This window comes from Talpa occidentalis, unplaced genomic scaffold (genome assembly GCF_014898055.3).
Source record: "Talpa occidentalis isolate TD23 unplaced genomic scaffold, MPIMG_talOcc4v2.1 talOcc4.7, whole genome shotgun sequence".
Lineage (NCBI taxonomy): Eukaryota > Metazoa > Chordata > Mammalia > Eulipotyphla > Talpidae > Talpa > Talpa occidentalis.
The window spans coordinates 84,261,960-84,282,299 of record NW_023605083.1 but is presented as its reverse complement, the minus strand read 5'-3'; the positions used below and the strand labels follow the sequence as shown (position 1 = coordinate 84,282,299).

Below are 20,340 nucleotides of genomic sequence, written 5' to 3'. Positions count from 1 at the left end.
CAGGATTTGGTGGGTGCCATGAGCTCGGAGGCGGGGCGCTGGCAGGGCCTCCCCTCCGGACTCTTAGAACCCTCCCCGCCGGCGGGACTCGCCCAGCCGCGGCGCCCCGCCCCGGACGCGAGCGGGGCGGGTTGCTGGCGGCTCTCAGCCTCCAGGACTCTAAGGCCGAGCCCTAGGGCTGCGGCGGCTGCCTCCGCGCGACCCGGCCGGCCCGTTTCGGCCGCCGGGAGCCGGCGCAGCCCAACGCGACCACTAAGTGCCTGAACCCCACGGGGGCCAGGATGTGGAGCTGTGCGCTTTGAGCCGGCTCCATGACCCTGAGCACTTTGGCCCGCAAGAGGAAGGCGCCCCCCGCCTGCACCTGCAGCCTCGGTGGCCCCGACATGATCCCCTACTTCTCCGCCAACGCGGTCATCTCGCAGAACGCCATCAACCAGCTGTGAGTGCGCCGCGCGCCCTCCCACCCTCCGCGAACGCTTCGGAAAGTTTGCTTTTCAGCAGCCACATTGCCCAACATCCTGGGGGGGCAAGCCATCGAGCGAGGGCGAAATTGCACCCTGAGTGCTTGGAGATCTCGGGCTTTGCAGGGAGGCTGGGGTGATGGCGTGGGGCAATTCTTTGAGGCAGAAAGTGCCCCGGGAGAGGCTGAATCCAAAGGCTGAATCCTTTGGGAAATTTTCCGTTAAACTTTGAGGGGGTCTAAAAGTAGGGTCGTCTCAGGGAAGTTGTCTGTGGGGAATGAGTGACAGCCGCGCGGTATGGCACTCGGGTGACTGGGGCTGAAGGGCTGTTGGTTGCTTCTGCACGTCCAGCCGGAAACGCTTGCTCCCTTACGGTCTTGGTTGGTAATCAGGCTCCCGTGTTTGTTGTTGGTTTTGGTTTGTTTTAAGTTTGCACGTGACGATAGATTTCTGTTGCAAGCTATTCACACAAGGGAAGGGAGTCTGTTGTTCGCTCCCTCTAGTCGTAGTTTGGAATTATTTCAGAATGTGGATTTCAATAGTTTGACTTTTTTTTTTACTCCCCTGTAATTAAGTGGTGTGTGCTGATAAGCCAAACCTGAATGTACACCTTCATTCACTGAAGTGCAAGACTCAAGCCCATCTCTTTTTATTTTAAGGTTTATTTATTTATATATACAAGAACTGGGGTGTAAGCCAGAGGTGTGGGAAGTGAGAGGATTCACCAGAGAGAGTGGGGAGCAGATCAGGCAGAGCTACTGAAAGGCACTGCTGAGGGGAGCAGCAGGTGAGACAGGAGAGGTCTGCTGCACCATGTGGGTCACCTCCCTGGCAGGCTGGAGATTCGAACTCACTCATGGGGCAGTGGCTGATGATAGCTTGATAGCACTGTCGTTAACCCCTGCACCACCAGGTAGGCCCCCCACAAGCCCATCTTTAAACCATCACTGTGTTTTAAAGTCTCTTAGTTGTCCTTCCCTTCCACTGTGGTTTAGCCATTTCTGAGAACAATGTGCTGAAACTTGTGATTAGGCATCTCAGTTATAAAGAGCAAGGTTAGAGGAACTCCATTTATCCAGTTTGCATCCTTAAACCAATAAAGTAGTTTAGGATTACTTGAGCAATTGGCTTTTCTAGTGTATTAGCCCTCACTCCAGAGTGACTTCAGAAGTATCACATCTCTGAGGTTTTTTAAGTCTCCTTGCGCTCAAGCAGGTTAACCTGAAATTTTTCAAATTTAATGTCCAAGAACGGAAACTTTCCATTATTTCTTATTGAAGGTCCAGAAATAGCACGTAGAGGGATTTATAATCTTACACCTAATTTATTAATTTAAATAATTGTTTGGTTTCTCCTATCAAATTAAGTTAAACTCATTTGAGTTTCTTTCATGTTGATTCATCATAGAATGACTAAAAAAGTTTTACTGCCTGTACTGTAAACTTTGCAGAATTAAATCAATAGCTTATTTTCATTTTCCCTTTAAAAAAAAAAAGACATGAAATGAAAGAAAAGGAGGTAATAATCTGAGACTTGAATAATCAATGTCAAAATAATCATGTTAACAATACTTTAAAAATAGAAAAGTTATCCTCCAGACCTGTAAGAAAATAAATTCGTGTTGTTCAACATCAGAATGTGACTGGGGACCCAGGGCAGAACTGGAAACCACAAAAGGAAACAAGAAGAGCTGAACCAACCACCTGCTGAAGTCTGTCCCCACCAGGGCACTTCAACAACGTTGGCTGGCAGTTGGGTTCTCAAGGACAGAATTATAATACTTAGAAGCAACATCCTGTGCCAGTCATTGCAATGTGTGGGACAATCAGTGTGAATGAGGAAACACGGAACACAAAGATCACAGAGATCTCTGGAGAAAATGGGACAGTCTTGTATACCACAAGAAGTTCCAAAATCAAGGAGTCCAGAGAGCCGCTTCACACACTTGCTCTACAATAGGTTCCTGAAGTGCTGTGCATTGCTACCCCAGTTGCTCCTGGGCATCTGAGCAGCCTGGTCTGTTGCAGTCCAGCAGCCAAGGTCCTTGCCCAGGAGAAGGACACAGTTCCAGGAAAAAGACAAGACCTGTGGGCAGACCATCGACCTATGGCTTGCAGTGAGAGCAGAATGGGAGCGATCCAAGCAGGGGAGGGAGACCTACAGGACAGGGTTGTGGTTGTGGGTGGATTGTTAGGAGAGCTCCGCCTGCGGGGAACAATAACTATAGAACCAAATAAGACATCACTGTAAAACTGTACAAAACACAACAAAGTTTTGTACATCACTGTACAAAACACAGCAAAGCAAAAACAGACAATTAGAAATCAGAGACATACTGTGGGGGAGGAGGAGGGAGAGGGATCAGAGGGAGGGAGGGAGGAGCACAGGGGACTGAGGTGATGGTGCACCGGTGCATTGGTGAAGGAAACTCTATGGGGACTACCTTGAGGAGGTAGGGGCAAGCAAATTTATAGGGGCAAGCAAATATTGTTTAAAAATGAACAATTTAAAAAAATTAAATAAAAATTTATTTTAAAAAAAATCCTGTTTAAAACAAGCAAATATATAAATAGGGTAGTAAAGCAACCAGTTGTGTCCATTGATGAATGAATGGATAAATGAATGTGTTATATAATACAATTGAATATTACTCAACGTTTAAAAAAGGACATATTGACAGGTGTGCTACAACATGGATGAACTTTAAAGACTTAATTCTAGGGGCCTCCCTAGCGGTGCAAGGGGATAAGACCCAGTGCTATGAAGCTATCCGCAACCATTGGAGCACTAGTTCGATCCTGGCCAGGACGGTGACCCACAGACTCACCTGCTGCTCCCCTCAGCAGTGTATTTCAGCTAATCCACCTGTTCTGTTCCCCACTCTGTCTCTGGTGAATCCTCTCACCCCCATGCACCTCTGGCCAGTACCCCAGTTCTTGTATGCATAAATAAATAAATATTTGATAAAAATAAACCAATCACAAAGGACAACTACTATATGATTCCACTTATGTAAAGTACCTAGGGTAATTTGGTTGCCAGAGCTTGGGGGAGAGGGAGTGAGAAGTTTGTGTTAACATGTCAGATTATCATGAGGAAGATGAAAAAGCTCTGAAGATGGATGGTGATGATGGTTGCACAACAGCGTGAATATATTTAATGCCACTGAACTGTACACTTAGTGGTTAAAATGGGAAATTTTAGGTATATTTAATCACAGTGAAAAAATAATAATTAAAAAGGCAGAACTTCTAAGCTTTTGGGGAATTCAGTTAAATACCAGTTTATCTTCCTACTGGTTTCTTTGGGTAAGTCATTTGATTTCATTTTTTTCACTGTAAAATGGGGATTCAGTGATTCCTACCAGAGAAGATCACAAGAGATCATATATGTGCAATAGCACTTTGCAAGCTATTAATCTCTGCACAAAAAAATGAATTAAAATCAGACAGTAACTAATCGCTGCCATTTATTGATTGCTTGTCACTGTGTTAAATGTTTATTGTATATAACTCATTTGTCATCACAGCAACCCTTGAACTAATTTGTTCTATTAACAGATAATGAAGCTGAAGCTTATCCAAAACCGTGTAGCTAGCCAGCGAAAAAAAACTGTCCTTAAAACCCAGATCTGGTTCCTAGGCTGGTGCTCTTAACCACTGTAAAGGATAGTCTTTCTTAGTTGCAAGGTCACTTTTGAGGCTTGCATTCTTAGGAATCCTTAACTGCTATTATCACCTTAGTGAAAATGTGTTTGCTATACTAAGTTTTGCTGCTAAAATAGACAATCTTTTAAAGAATTTTAATACTATTCTCTTTAGTATCTCTTTTGTTAATATTCACTTCTAAACTGTATTTATTAGCATTGCATTCACCATCATGTTTATCTATCATTTATATGTTGCCCAGTTCATTGTAATTTAAAATGTTTAGGGATATTGCTGAATAAAACTCTAAATTTAGCACCTAATACAGAAGTTCTTCATTTAGGGTCCATCATCGCCTAGAGTTCTTTAGCTTGGCTTCAGGAGGTCAATGAACTCCTTGAAATCATATGAATATGTTGGGTAGATATATTTTAAAAATCATATTCTCAAAGCAGTATCATCTCGCAAAAGGTTAAGAATCTCTTCCTGAAAGGAAATATAGTTTCTTTTTTTGTTTTGTTTTGTTTTGGTCTTCCAAGCTTTTGTTTGAGAGTCAGGGCCCACGATGGATTTTATTTTAGATCTTATTGAAACAACCATGTGCGTGGACTACACATGCTAGATCAAAAACAGTGATCTATCTGCTCCTCCAGCATATCTATTCCAACTTAATCGTCTTCAACCATGCACTGTATTACAAGTTTTTTAATACCATACTTTACTGGAACTAGTTTAAAAGATCTCCAAATCAAGCCCTCTGTTTGAATGCTTATAACCCACTTCCATATCTGGCTCATCCCAAGGTTTCACATCTAATAAGATGGAACATTTGACTACAAGTCAAGTTTTTATGTTTTCGTGACTCTTGCTATGCAAAGTAGTGTTCTCTTAGCCTCTTTGCTTCTTCGCTTTCCTCCTCCTCATTGGATCCACAGACCAGTGGATAGTAAAGATGATGATGATAACATCTTTACTATCTGTCGCTCCATTTCCTATGGTGTCTTCCACATTAACAGGGCCATACTTGCCCAAATGTTTCTCACTGCTGGCAGATTGGCCGTAAAGGTAAACTTTTGGCCAAGGTAAACTTTTTTGAAAGATTTGATGTAATTATACCAATATAGGGCATAGAGCAAGTCAGCAGGTAGTAAGCCAGAGATTGCATTAAATACTGCCATGTCTGCATGGCACATGCCCTTTATATAGCTCTTGTCCGCCAAGTCTCTATGGCGTTGACAGATCCTGGAGTTGATCTTCTGTGAAGGAAAAGTGGAGGAGCACAGATGGTAGGCACCCAACACTAAGAGAAAAAAAGGACCACAAAAAGCTGGAAAATTACTTATAGAAAGACATGAGGCCTAAGTTTAACAGCAAAAGTACTAAAATTCTCATTCTTCAAGGTAAAATCCTGACTTTGAATTAAATGACCCACAAGTTATGAGCCTTTCTTTGCATTTGGAAATAAATTAATAAAGTGGGGCATTTCTTAAAATAGTACCCTCATGTCTCCCAAAGATTACAGAACTGCCCCAGGAAGTGTTGATTCTAAGACCTGCTACTTCAAATTTCAAGTGGTGTGAGCATTTGCCTGTGATGCCAGATAAGTAAATAGCGGTGACTAATGGGAGCAACTGAAAGATTGAGATTTAGGATCTTGGTCTGAATCAAAAAATGCTGTGTATAATTAGGGGAGGAGGTACTTTGACCTGAGTACTCTTAGCCCAGTGGTTCTCCTGTCACTGCTGAGGACTTAACACATAATAACTCTTTTCCTTTTCTCATTTGCTGACTCATATTTGTGGTAGATTTAGAAACCAAATAGCAAATCTTATGAGAATTGTGTCAGAGTAAAAAGGCCAGAGTCAGGGGCTCACCAATGGAGAAAATCCATGACCTATCTCAAGCATCACCTTTGAACACTTATTTTGGTGATTTCACAGGCTCTTTCTAATTTCTTAACTTTTAACTATGTTATATGTAAGTGAAATTAAGGAATAGTTGGGATATTACTATATTTTATTGAGAATTATAATTATTAGATTAAGTTCTCCCCTTGCCATTGTCTAAAGCTCACTAAATATGCTGTTATTTTTGACATGTTAGTGAAGAACATTAAGAAGTGATTGAATTAGCTCCAGAAACAAGGAATACGTATGGTCATGTTGTTTTATTAATCTTACTATTTTAAAAATGTGAGCTACCAAGAGCAGCATGGGAGCAAATTGCAGGAGTCTTGGATCAAACTGTCAAATGATCATAAAAGTTGCATACCCATTAAAAGTCTATACTTGTTAACAGAACAAAAATCTGAACTTCTGAAAAATAAGGGAGCCCATGTTATTTTACAAGAGCCAGCACTCAATCCCTGAAGAGTGGTTGCTAAACAAGGAGCCAAAACTTTTCTAGTGTTACTATTATTGCCAACTAATAGCTTATTGAGAAATAAGTGACAATGTTTGTGTCCTGAAAAGTTCAGGGAGGACTCAAGAATTAGTAGATAAAATGTTGAAAGAGGTTACCATTAAATAGTGTTCCCATTATGAAACCTCTGATCAAAAGTTTTGGAACTTAAGCACTGCTTGAGACATTGCCTGGTTTGTTAGTGAGGTCAGGTCACCTTGTATTATTTTTTCTTGATCTTAATCATTTTTACTTTCTTGGTTTCATATGAATTGGTTTCCTAACTTCACATCAGTGCTTTCTAAGGCTCAAGTTCAGCAACAGAGAAACATATCCAGATGTTTATTCAAAATGTACCCGATCATGAAATTGAAAGGCGAAGTTTTATTTTATGTGTTTATCAGTAGTAGTACTAGTGTTCTTTTAGTTTTGCTTTATAGTTATACAGGTAGTTTCAAATGTGTTCATCTCTGAATTTGTGCTTGCATCAGCATCACCCAGACAGCTTGTTAAAACACAAATTATCCACTCCCTCATAGTTTCTGATTCTGTGGGTCTGGAGTAAGGCTGGAGAATTTGCTTTTCTAACAAGTTCCTAAGTGATACTGATGCTGATGATTTAGGGACCACTCACTACACTACTTCTCTGAGGCAGATTAACCAAGTTGTCATCCCCATTTTGCAGAATAATAAACTAAAAAAAAAAAAATCAACATGGTGATGTGATTTGCACAAGGGTTACATGATTTGTTTTTGGTAGAACTGAAACTAGACCAGCATTTCCTGTCTTCAACTTAGAACTCTTACAGTGCTGCACTCAAAGTCCTCTTACATGTATCTGTGCATGTGTGTGTGACTCCTTCTTAGTAAGAATTTCTAGATTTAGTAACATGAAAAAAAATTGACAAGTACTGCCAAATTGCTTTCAACTATAACAATCTATCCTCACCAACCCTTCACCTTTATCATCCTGGTACTATTGACATTAAGTAGCAGTTCATTTTATTGAACTTCTACTGTATGCCATGCTTTGTTTTGAGCGCATAACATCTCATCCTCTCTTCTTCACAACCTTAGGAGTTAGGTATTATCCTCAATAGCAGATGAAAAGCACAGAGATGTTAAGTAATTTGTCTAAGATAAACATAGCCAGGATACAAACATGACAGTGACTCTAAGGTGCCTGCTCTTAACACTTCTCTATTTGTAATTCTCTTATTACTGTATAGGTTTAGCATCCATTTATATTTTTACTGGCCTTTTTTCAGTTTTCTTCTGTGGTTGTCATGTTTGTACTTCTGACCATTTGTCTAATGGTATTTGGGTTTTTTCCTTTTTGTTATATTCTATATTCTGTATAGTTTGAATATGTGGCAAAAATACTTTCTCCCAGCTTATTGCTTGTGTTTTAACTTTGCATTTTGTATAAAAACTTTTAAATTTTATGTAGTAAAATCTGTCAGTATTTTCTTTTATGATTTCAGACTTTTGTATCTTATCTTAAAAAACCCTTCTCTGGCCTCCCTGGTGGTGCAGGGCTTAAGTCTCAGCACTATGAAGTGCTATCTGCAGCCCCTCTGCAGCATGAGTTAGATCCCGGCCAGGTTGCTGACCCACATGGTGCAGCAGACCTCTCCTGTCTCCCCTACTGCTCCCCTCAGCAGTGTATTTCAGTCGATCCACCTATTCTGCTCCCCACTCTGTCTCTGGTGAATCCTCTCGCCCCCCCACCACCACCTTTGGCCTATACCCCAATTCTTGTATGCATTAATAAATAAAATAAATCTTTTTAAAAATACAAAAAACAACCCTTCTCACCCATTCTTGATTATAAAATTATTCTTTCATATTTTTCTAATATGTCTATACTTTGAAAATATTTCATTCCTTAAAACATCTGGAATTTATGTTATTTATAGTGTGAGATAGGGATCTAATTTTACCTTTTTTCCAAATTAACTGTCCATTCTCACTTCATTGATTTAAAATGCTGCACATTTTGTTTTGAATATTAAATCCTACTATGTGCTTTAGGTCTGCTTTGTGTAATGTTAAGTCCTGTGGATGTGTTTTTCTTTCATATACCAATACTACACTGTTTTATAAATAAGATTTATTTTCCATTTCCACTTTTAAAAATCCTGTTGGAATTTTGATTAAAATTATACTAAATTAGTTTTTCAGAGAATGAACATCTTTTCAAAATGAGCCTTCCCAATGAAGAATGTGATATGTATGTCTTTATTCACTGACTTTAAAATGTGCTTCATTTAAATTTTACACTTTTCCTTATATAGTAAGGACACATTTCTTATTAGTCATGAGTGTTTCATAAAGCTTTTGTTGCCCTTGTGAATGAGCGCTTTCCTGTGACAATTTCTGATTAGTCACTGTAGATATGTAGTAAAATTACTTCTTTTTATATTTGCTTTTATATCGGATGCCCTTGCTGAACTCTCAGTTCTAATATGTAACAGCCTTTTTTTAGTTGATTTTCTTGACTTTTCTGGGTGAGTGACTACATCATCTGGAAATGAGTTCTATCTCTGGGTATTTTTAACTCATTGCTTTGGCTAGGACTGTAGTGCAATAAATAGTATCAATGCTAGGGGTCTTGTTTTCCATTCATATGTTTTGTAAATAGGTGTATTGTGTGTGCTGCAGGTTCTAACATAGATCATATTTCAAGTTCAGAGGATTTCCTGCTTTCCCTAATTTGCAAATATTTTAAAATTAGATATAGGTATTGAACTTCATAATAACATCATTATTGGAATGATGTTACCCTTTCCCTTTCATGGTATTGCAGTGATATATTGAGTAACTAAAGTTGGATCATACTTAGATGTTGTTTGCATTATCTGTTAACATAATGCTGGGTTTGATTTACTAATTAATTTCATTCAAATATTTGTTGAATCTTTGGTGCTATCTTTGTCGTGCTTCTGTCTTCATTTGTAGGATGACTTAGGTGTAGCTTTCTGTCTTTCTAGCGGTGAAAACAGTTCTTTAGCAGGAATTATCTGTATTTTAAAAGCTTTGAAACAAGAAATCCTACCCCAACTGTTACAATTTTATGAAAGTTTTTTGCCTTTCAAACTTTTTAATTTCCTTGTTCTCATTGAGTGTTATTATCTTTTATAATACTTTTAAAATCCTAGTCTTAACTTCTGCAGAAATAGACAAGTATAATTAGAATAATTGATAATTCACTGATTGAAAACAGGCATTTGTTTATGATTCAAGGACTTTTTTTTCTCTCTTTGGTGAAGACAATAACTAATGTTAACATTTAAAATAACTAATACTAATACTAAATAAATAATAACATTTAGCTATAAAAAGTAGAATAATTTTAAAGGTTGATTAAATACATTTATATTTAGTGTTGTGATCTTTAAGTAAGAAGGAAATGTTAATTCCCCATGGTCATGGTATAAAGGTGCATTTGAGTTTTCATTAGCAGTGATAACTTGTGTTGCTCTAAGAACACTTGTGCATGTTTAAAGTCAGTAGAGCAGTAATTGACTTGCAATGGAGGAGGTAAAAAGATCTCAATTTTGGGGCCTCCCCTGGTGGCGCAGCGGTTGAGCGCTGGGCTGCAAATCTGCCTGCAGCCTCTGCAGTGCCGGTTCGATCCCCAGCCGCTGACGAGGGTCCCACATGGCGCACAGACCTCTCCTGCCGCGCCCGTTACTCCCCTCAGCTGACAGTGTATTTCGTCAGTCTGCCTGTTCTATTCCCTGCTCTGGCTCTGGTGAATTCTCTCACACTCCCATGCTTCTGACTGTACCCAGTGCTTGTATAAATAAATAAATACATTTTTTTAAAAAATCTCAATTTTGGCCTTATTGGAACCATGCTTAGCCAAGTTAACAAAAAAATAAATATGTGCTGTAAAGCTGAAGAGGAAAGGTACAGTTGTGATGTACTCAACTCAAGATTTTTTTTTCTTTGATAAATCTGGAGCAGCTATTTTTTCTAAATGACTACTCTGGTTTGTAGTTTGCATTATGCGCCTATAATCACTCCTAAAATTGGACAGTGTCTTTAGACTTACACTGAGAAGCCACTACCCAAGCCAAATAATTAAGAATAATTGTCATTCTCCATTTCCAAGAGTGGTTGGACCTTGGCGTATAAAGAGGGGGCTCAAACTTATACAGATCATCTTGCTCACATCTCTTTTGGGTCTCTGTAGTAGGTCTGAGTCCTCTTAGTTACCATATATTAAACTCCCTTGGAACTAAAGAGCAGTAGTGTAGATGCTATCACTTAATGTTTCTGAATTTTTTTTTTAAGATTTATTTATTCATGCATACAAGAATGGGGGTACAGGCCAGATGTGTGGGAGGGTGAGAGGATTCATCAGAGACAACGAGGGGAACAGAACAAGCAGACTGACTGAAATACACTGCTGAGGGGAGCAGCAGGCAAGACAGGAGAGGTCTGCCACGCCATGTGGGTATCTCCCTGGCCGGCCGGGATCGAACCCATGCTGCAGAGGCTATAGACAGCTTCACAGCGCTATACTCAACCGCCAGTGCCACCAGAGAGTCCCTGTTTCTGAATTTCTAAGGTGGAAAAAAAGAAAGAAAAAAAAAAAAAACAGAAACCCAGCATCCTAACTCATTTAGACAAGGTTAGTGTTGTTGGATGATGCAAGATTATGTTGCCATTAACATAATTAGGTCTGACTTGAAGAAATGTGCCACGAATATCAAGGCCTTTTTGTTGTTCCTGTGATTGGGAAAGGATGTAACCAATGACTTATAAATAGATTGCTAGAATTGTACACTAACGGGCAAATTTGGACTCACTTCCTTTTTTGCAAGTTGTGCATATTGAGCAACTCTTGTTTTCAACATTAATCTGTTTTTCTGTTTTTAGAGGGCTATGACCCTTCTTTAAGCAACCTGAGGGATTTGGCATTTAACTGTTAAAGCAGTAAAATCCAGAGACTTGAATTACTCTCAAATATAGAGAAACCTCAGTATTGATCTGTTTCAGAGTTTTTTAAGTTGTAATAGTTTAGTTTTTCAAATGTAGAAGTGATTTTTTGTTGCCTATGTTTGGGGATAATATCTTCGTTATTTCAACAATACTGAGATCACTAAGAAAGAACAATAAAATTTCAAATATAGGGGCCTTCCTGGTGGCGCAAGGGGTTAAGCACTGCACTAGGAAACTGTCCACAGCCTCTGCAGCATGAGTTCGATCCCCAGCTGGCCAGGGAACTACCCACATGGCGCAGCAGACCTCTCCTGTCTGGCCTGCTGCTCCCCTCAGCAGTGTACTTCCGTCAATCTGCCTGTTCTGTTCCCCACTCTGTCTCTGGTGAGTCCTCTCTCATACCCTCTACACCTATGGCCTGTACCCCAGCTCTTGTATGCATAAGTAAAAATAAATCTTTTAAAAAAAATTCAAATATAATTGTTACTTTTATCATATGTATATGTTTATTGATAAAGATTCATATGGTATTTCATGATGCTTACCAGGACATTTCAAGCCCTGAGAATTCTAATTGTGGTGTTTATATAAACTAAAAGTTTATCTCAGATGGTTCTATTTGCAACCCAAGGAACACTTTAACTAACCTCAGCACCTCAGCAAAAGATTGGTAAGATTTATGAGTTTAGCATCTTACCTGTCTCATGCCTGTTGTTCTCTGAATTTTGTGTAATGAAAGACAGTTGACTTTCATAAAGGCTAAGTTGAATGAATCCAGTTTTTTCTTCATTGATTGTAAATAAGTATCACTTATAACAGAGAACTCTAGCAAATGCCATTTCATCAGGATCCTTCTCTGTGCCAGGTACCTTTAAATTAGTGTTTCTCCTAAAATTAATAAATACACACAGCTCTCATGAACAACAGCTTTTTAAATTTATATATTGTTATATTATTTTTATTTTTGCAGTGAGCTTTAGTTTGAGAAGTTGGGGCACCTGTGTAGGGATATGAGTTCTTAATATACATTTCTCTTCCTAGGAAAATAGAGAAATAGATTGGGACAATGTGTGAAACTAAACTTTGAAATCCCTTTGACCAGATTTGATATAGATCATTTTATCCATCCACCTCAGTGATGCTTCTCTTTCCCCATTAATCTCATTCTCAATTGTTAAAGTATCCCATCCCTTAAATATTTTCTTTTAGCACTCTTAAAAGGTCTCTGGGGTCACATATTCAGATCTTATTTGCCGTTTGTTCTTAGGGATGGTAAGAAATAGTCTGGTGTTTGAAATGAAACAGACCTGTGTTCCAATCAGTTTTACCACCTATAAACTGTGCAACTATGAAAATAGTGCATAACTACTATGAGCCTTGGTTTCCTCATCAATATAATCAAGCTTATAATATCTGTGCAGTATTTGTGAGGTACTGCCAATAGTAAGCACTGAGTAAATAATAGCTAATATTTTGTTCTTTTAATGTAAACCAAAGCACAGGAGAAAGAATTAGAATATGCCGTGGTACCCCAGCCCCATGGTAAAAATTTTCTCATTTGCATCCTTCTCATCATTGCAAGGGATGGGAGTTACAAAGAAATAAAAGACATGGTTTCTGCAAACAGGATGCTCAGTCTGTTGAGGTTATTAAGACATGTCAATAAAAGGATAAATATAAGAACAAAATTTAGCACATGCTAACTGCCAGATAAATGGTACAGTTGGTGCTATAGGTATTAAGAAGACAGAAAAGTATTGTAAATGAGCCCATTAGTACAGGATTTATGGAAGTAGGATTTCAATGGGACTTTGACCTTTATTTCTGGCCCTCTTAAATGTTTCAACTTATGTAAATAGAAGTAAAAGGGTACTTTAGTAGTGAGAGAAAAGGAAGAACTAATGTGGCAGATGTAGCCATATTACAGAGTTTTCTTTGAATGACTGTTAATGGTTTGTGGTAAGGAGAATCCGGAAAAGCTTTTGTGTAGACAGATGAGGTTCTTTAGGAAATTGCTATGACCATATTTTGGGTGTTTCGTACGGGCAGAATTTTATTCCAGTTTTTTTTTTTTTTTTTTTTTTTTTAAGATTTATTTATTTATTTATTTATACAAGCACTGGGTACAGTCAGAGACACGGGAGGGTGAGAGAATTCACCAGAGCCAGAGCAGAGAGTAGAACAGGCAGAGTGACGAAGTGACACTGCTGAGGGGAGCAGCAGGAGAGGTCTGCACGCCATGTGGGACCCTCCTCCGGTGGCCGGGGAGCAGCCAGGGATCGAACCAGCGCTGCAGAGGCTGCGGGCAGCTTCACAACCCAGCGCTCAACCGCTGCGCCACCGGGGAGGCCCCTTATTCCAGTTTTTATCAAGTACACTCTGAGCACAAGAATGGCAACCAGAGTTTGCGCACTTTACATAGCTTATTTTAGGAAGGCTGCCAATTTTACCAGGCTGTTGTTATTGAATTAGTACAGTGACTAGGAGCACAGTAAGAATCCAGACAAGCAGGGTAAGAACAGAAATCATTAAACTATCTATTAGTGGCTTTATGGTTTAAAGGGGAAAAAAAAAAACTTAACGTAATCCAAAGCAAAACCTTTTTAATGCTTCCTCCAGGTGCTTAGCTCTAGATATTGTTACCTCAGCATTATGTTATAGGCAAAGTGGTTCCCATGGCACAGACAGCTTATAATATTTACAGTAGAATGAACTTTAAAAGAGGAGGGGTGTGCTGATTGCTTTTTTTCCTTGTTCTTATTTTATTGACTTGGCTACTAGTTTAATGGCCTCATTGCCAATTAATGGCTCAACTTATTGAGTGTTCAATAAGCTGCTTGTTTTCTATGTCAAATATACATGAAACCATCCTTGTAGACATAGGGAACTTTTACATAAACACACGGTAAGTATACAATTATATATCAATTAATAAAGATGAAGACTGTATCAATCCATATTATACTAATTCCAATAGATATTTTAATGATATTGATTGAAAGAATTGCTGCAACTACTAAATATTTAGCACATTATTTGTGTCCTATTATACTCTTCTGCATGGAGAGAAATGGCCAACTGAGATTATAAGAGAGATCACATGTTTATTTCCATTCAGTGATTCTAACTAAATGAATTTAAATCCAGTGTAATTTTTTTTCAAAATGAAAGAAAACTGAAGATTGTAGATTAACTATTTATCCTCTCATTTAAGGAATAAATAGACTGTTGTTTTAATCATACCATTTTATTTTCTTGGAAGTACTCAAGTACATCTGTTGAGAACCCAGTTCAGTCCTGGCTATTACTGTGTTAGGACATAATCACTTCTGTGGTCAGTCTCAGTTATCATGACAATTCACTATGCCCATCCTACTGGAATTCTCTCTTTATTTTGTTGCCATTTTAGAAACTTGGAAAAATTCTGGGCAAGGCCATTTGCCCTGTTTGGCATAATGTCAGAGAATATTTATTATGCTTTAAAAAAAATCTAATCTCTTCAATTAAAATCAAAATCAAATAAACATTGACTACTAGTACTCTTCTTTAAGGTAGTCTTACAAATCAGTTTTAGGGAAGCTTCCAAAAGGAAAATCCCCTGTGCTTTAAAAATCTGTCAACCTTATACATGGTAAAGTTGATAGTATCTTTACCACCCACTCAGTTTAAAGTGAACTTGTCCTAGGTAAACGATTTTTTTGATGGAAATGATCTCACTGGTATTTAAAATAAACAAAGGGAGCCTCCCTGGTGGCACAGCAGACCTCTCCTGCCTCGCCCGCTGCTCCCCTCAGCAGCACATTTCAGTAGATCTGCCTGTTCTGCTCCCCACTCTGTCTCTGGTGAATCCTCTTACCCCCAAACCTCTGGCTTACACCCCAGTTCTTGTATGCATAAATAAATAAATCTTTAAAAAAATAAAATAAAGCAAAAGGTATGGTTACTTTTTAATATTTGCAGATAATTCATGTTTATTATAGAAAAATCAGGAAACATTGAGTTATTTTTCCTCACCCCAAAGAGCGTTACTGGTATTCTTATCTCTCAAAGATGCTTACTGGTAATACCATCTAAGCTTTTTCTGTGTATATACTTTCAAAAAATAGGGTTGTCCTCTATCTACTGCTTTGTCATCTGATTTTTTTTTTTTCACTTAGCATATTTGGGACATCCTGCCATTGTACTGAAATGCGTTTCTTTCATATCCTTTTGAAAAGTCGTTTGTTTTCCATAGGACTGATTCAGGTTCTGCCCTATTGTTGCACATTTGATCATGTTCAGTTTTTTGCAGTAATAAATAAAACCTCACTGAGGGCCTCCCTGGTGGCCTAGGGGTTAAGACTCAGCACTATCACTGCTGCTCAAGCCCGGGCCAGGGAGTTAACCCACATATGGCACAGCAGACCTTTCGTGTCTCACCCGCTACTCCCCTTAGCAGTATATTTCAGTAAATCTGCCTTTTCTGCTCCCCATTCTGTCTCTGGTGAACCCCCTTACCCCCACACCTCTGTTCTTCTATGCAAAAAATAAATAAAACTTCACAGAATGACTATCCTTGTGGCTAAAGAATTGCACATATCTGTAAAGGAAATATCCTAGAACTCAATTCTAGGATTGCTAGACCAAAGACTAGACATATTTCTAGAACTTTGATACAGTTTGCTCAGCAGAAATAATGCACCTATATTTTCATCACCTCACCAGCAAATTTAATAATTCATCTTTATAGTGTTCCTGAAATAACAAAAAGTAAAATCAAGGTAAATACAATTTTGTCATTCATTTCATCTGAATTATTTGGAGACCCAGAAAAACTGGTCCTCATTTGTCTTTTCTGTCAGGAACCTCTTTCATAATGATGGAAAATACTTTAATTTATAAATTGTTACAATAGAACCAATGGAAAGATGAAATAATAGTACATTGATCAGATGAAGAAACAAATCATCCCAAGGTGTTTTTGAACAGATATGTGATGTTTGTGAATTTAGGTTTGCTCCCCACATTTCCATTTCATCCTAAAATCACTACCACTTTTTACTTCAAATTTTAGAGCCAAAAGATAAGCAAACAGAATTGTCTAGGGTTCTGCTGCAAATCAATTTAAACCTTGAACATTTTATTGTTTTGTTATTGTTTATGTTTTCTGGAAGTGTTAATTAAGCATCATTTAGATTTCCCACAGTGCTATACTTTCTTATTAAGGATACTGAAATTTTAAAAGGTGATCAAATAGATTTTGTTAATGCTTTTAGCTATACTTCTGAAGTTAAATTTTCTTTATCCTAATCCTATTTATAGCAAGTAGTAGTTATATTTCTCAAAGTTGAGATCAACTTTTTCTAGGGAGCAAACCATTTAAATTCTTGAAACAAAAGTTTTCATCTCTGAAACTGTATGAGTACTGAATATAGGAGAAAGGAATGTTAATGACAGATCTAAACTGCTTCTAGAGGCATCTATGGTAAACTTAAGAGAAGAGAGTGTTAGCATGCAGGCCACAGTTGTATGCTGAATTCAGTAATATTAGTTGCCAGCCTCTATATGAAACTGAACTGTCTCCTTAATGAAGGTGTGTGTTTATATCATGGGCAGAGAAAGTGTTTTCAGGTGAAGTTTCACTTTTTATAATGGCGGCAGTCCTAGACATGCTGCTGGAACACAGGGGATGAGTTCAGCACCTTTTCAGATCTTATCTCTGCCCACAGCTGTCTCTTTTACATAGCAAACCTTTGTTCCCAGGAGAGTTGACCTCTGTGGGCTATCCTGTCTTACTGCTGTGAGAGACCCAACATAGCTGATAAGCATAGTCCAGAGGTCAGAATGGACTAGGGACTAGTGTTAGAACAATCTGACTTCAAGTGGGGAAAGCATTTTGTTTTGGTTTTGGCCTGCAAGCATCAAAAACTGAATTTGTAACCTGGGAAATGTTCAATTCACCAGCTTCAGCCTTTCTGCTCCAGTCAAGGAAAAACTGCCAGCTGTCTCTGCAGTCAGCAGAAGCAGAAAAAAAAACATTATTTAAAGGGTGTGAGTTAATTGAACTGGATTGTGTTAGGGATATCACTCCAAAAATGATTTCTGTGGCAGTGTCACTTTGCTTACTGTGAGGCAAAAGATAGCAAGTAAAAAATCAGAGATAACCCACAATCACTAGAATCTTATGTTGGGTTTCATAAAGGAAAGAATTAAATTAGATTCAGGTATTTAATTAACTAACATTTGGGCCTATTTTTAGGATGTGATGTAGCACAAAATATAGGAAAACAAATAACATTTATATTTTATATTTCTAATTTGAGCTAATGTTTTTAAATTAAATTTACTTTTACTGGGCCTCCCTGTAAACTCCTGGGCATGCAAGCTATCACCAGCCACTGAAGCATGAGTTCAGTACTGGCCAGGGAGCTAGCCTACATGACACAGCAGACCTCTCCTATTGTTAGGGGGAAGTGATGTCCTGAGTTAATCCCATAAAAAAAAAAAAAACTTGTCGAGCCAGACTAAACCGGGTATATGACAATGGTTCTCCACCAAACAAGTTAGAGAATGCTGATCTAGCTTGATCCATCATTCTGCACCACCACACAGAAGATCCCGATCCGCCGATCAGGAATCCCAAAATGGCGCTCTCAGAGTTGACCGCCAGCCAGGAGCGGTGAAGCCAGGAGGCGAGCGATTGCGAGCCAGAGAGAGAGCCCAAGGCCCACGTGTTTGGTTTTTATATCCAACCTGGCTGCCCAACTCCACCCTCAGGTCCCAGCCATCCTCCCTTGGTGGTGATGGGATTTGTCTTTCCCAGAGTCTTGATGGCTTTAGTCTGGAGTGGGGGTGGAGTCCACAAAGTTAATCCTGTATGGGATTAACTCAGGACATCACTTCCCCCTAACACTATCTTGCCTGCTGCTCCCCTCAGCAGTGTATTTCAGTCATTCTGCCTGTTCTGCTCCCCACTCTAAGGTGAGTCGCCTCACCCTCCACACCTCTGGCCTGTACTCCAGTTCTTATATGCATAAATAATCTTTAAAAAAAAAAAAAAAACTTCAGGCAGCAACTACAAAATATTAAACCAAGTGTGGCATCTCCCCAAGCACTGGATTCTGTGTAACTACACACATCACACACACATGAGCTGGTCCTGACTGTGGAATGTGAAGTTAAATAGACCTGAGGTAGAGCATAACTTTACTATTTATTCATGTGTGTCTTTTTGATCCCTTGTTTTATCTTTCCATTCTATAGCTTCCCTTTCTATCATTTCCTGTCTATTCTCTTATCAAAGTTGGAGAACTTGTGACAATTGGGAGTATGTATACCCTGCGGTGTGCACAGACAGAAGAATAACATTTCATTTAGCCTGGGGAACAAACAAGATTAGGGTTTTGTTTAAGGAAAGGTAGTTGATTTAACTAAAAATGCATTTTCTGTGTTTTGGTTTAAAAAGTGCTTTCCCAAGTAATACAACATTCAAACAATTATGCTTTTGAAAGTATTTCTTCCCTCATTTATAAATAAGAAAATTAAGTCTCAGAGATGTTAAGAGATTTTCTTAGCCAGCTGAAAAATGTTCAAACCCGTGCCTTCCAACGCTGTGTTTACTTACTGTATGGCTTGGCCTCTCTGGTTCTGCAAGACCAAGCATATGTTGACAGGATAACTGCTGGGATATAATCATCAATATTTGCAAAAAGTTTTTACTTCTGTTATTTCCTAGAACACTTATAATAGCCCTGTGTAGTAAAATTTTCACCTTATTTTAAAGGAACTAGATTTAAGGTTCAGAGAAATTAAATGACTTTTCATGGTTATACATTAATGAGTAAAAGAACAGTAACTAAAATTCAGTCTTGTTGGTTTATAGCCCACGATTTTGTGCTATGCTGTTTGCCTCTAATTGTATATCTCTACATAGTATATACCTATTCATCCATTTACTGATCACCTGCAATGTGCTAGGCACTGGGAATGCAGCAGTGACCCATAAAGATCAAGTCTCTCAGAATTTACATTACAGAATATAAATGGATTATCATAAATAATCATCTGATGATTTGGCTATAAAGAAAAAATAGATCAAAAAGATGGAAAGTAAGTTGGGGGGGGGCATGCTTTTTAAGAGGACATGATGAAGAAACTGATGAATTGTTGTTTGAGCCACAAAGCAAAGTATAGATATTTGGTGTAAATGTACAAGTCAGTTGTTGGATATCACAATCAAATTTGAGACGACTGCATTTATGGCTAAAATGGAAATTGATAAGGATTGTTAAATACTATAAACATTAACCTTTATAATACTGTTTGTTCCTTGAATTTAGTCTCCTTTTCCATTTTATAAACATGTTTATAAAATCATGAGTTTAATAAAACTCTAAAACCAGTCATTTCCTTTATACTGAATCAAAGCAATGCTTAGTATATTTGTGATCTTAGATTTCTCACTCTATTAGAAAATAGGTTTTGTAATGGCGTAGTACATGAAATAGCATGCTCCGGGTAGCTGTTAACATTTCTAAGCTGCTGACAGCTTTGTGAAATATAAAATCTCATTTGCTGGTCAGATTTAATTTTAATAAATTTCAAAATCTTGTCCAAAATTCTTCTACTTGCAAAAATGTGTTATGTCTGGTACAGTAGGACTTCAGTGAACTCTTGCCTACCTAATGTTTGGGAATCTGAAATATAAAAATGTTTATTGTAGGGGCCTCCCTGGTGGCACAGGGGTTAAAGACAGCACTATCAAACTGCCGCCAGCCACTGAAGCCCAAGTTCGATTCCCCAGCCAGCCAGGGAGCTGGCCCATATGGCGCAGTGGACCTCTCGTGTCTCACCCGCTGCTCCCCTCAGCAGTGTATTTCAGTAGATCTGCCTGTTCTGCT

At 38.6% G+C, this 20,340-nt stretch overlaps 1 protein-coding gene and 1 pseudogene across 2 annotated transcripts in view; one reads left to right on the top strand and one right to left on the bottom strand.

Moving 5' to 3' along the window:
* The window catches only part of SSH2 (slingshot protein phosphatase 2), a 263,078-nt gene that overhangs the window by 147,959 nt on the left and 94,779 nt on the right, over positions 1 to 20,340 (top strand). The window contains exon 1 of one of the 2 annotated variants that reach the window (XM_037493771.2): positions 192 to 439. The exons of the other annotated variant lie outside the window; for it this stretch is intronic. Within the exon in view, the coding sequence (XP_037349668.1) occupies positions 312 to 439 (128 nt within the window). The 5' untranslated portion in view covers positions 192 to 311. Of the gene's footprint in view, positions 1 to 191; positions 440 to 20,340 lie in introns of those variants that run through there. 2 annotated transcript variants of the gene reach the window in all.
* Positions 4,732 to 7,477, bottom strand: LOC119232937 (elongation factor 1-beta-like; annotated as a pseudogene).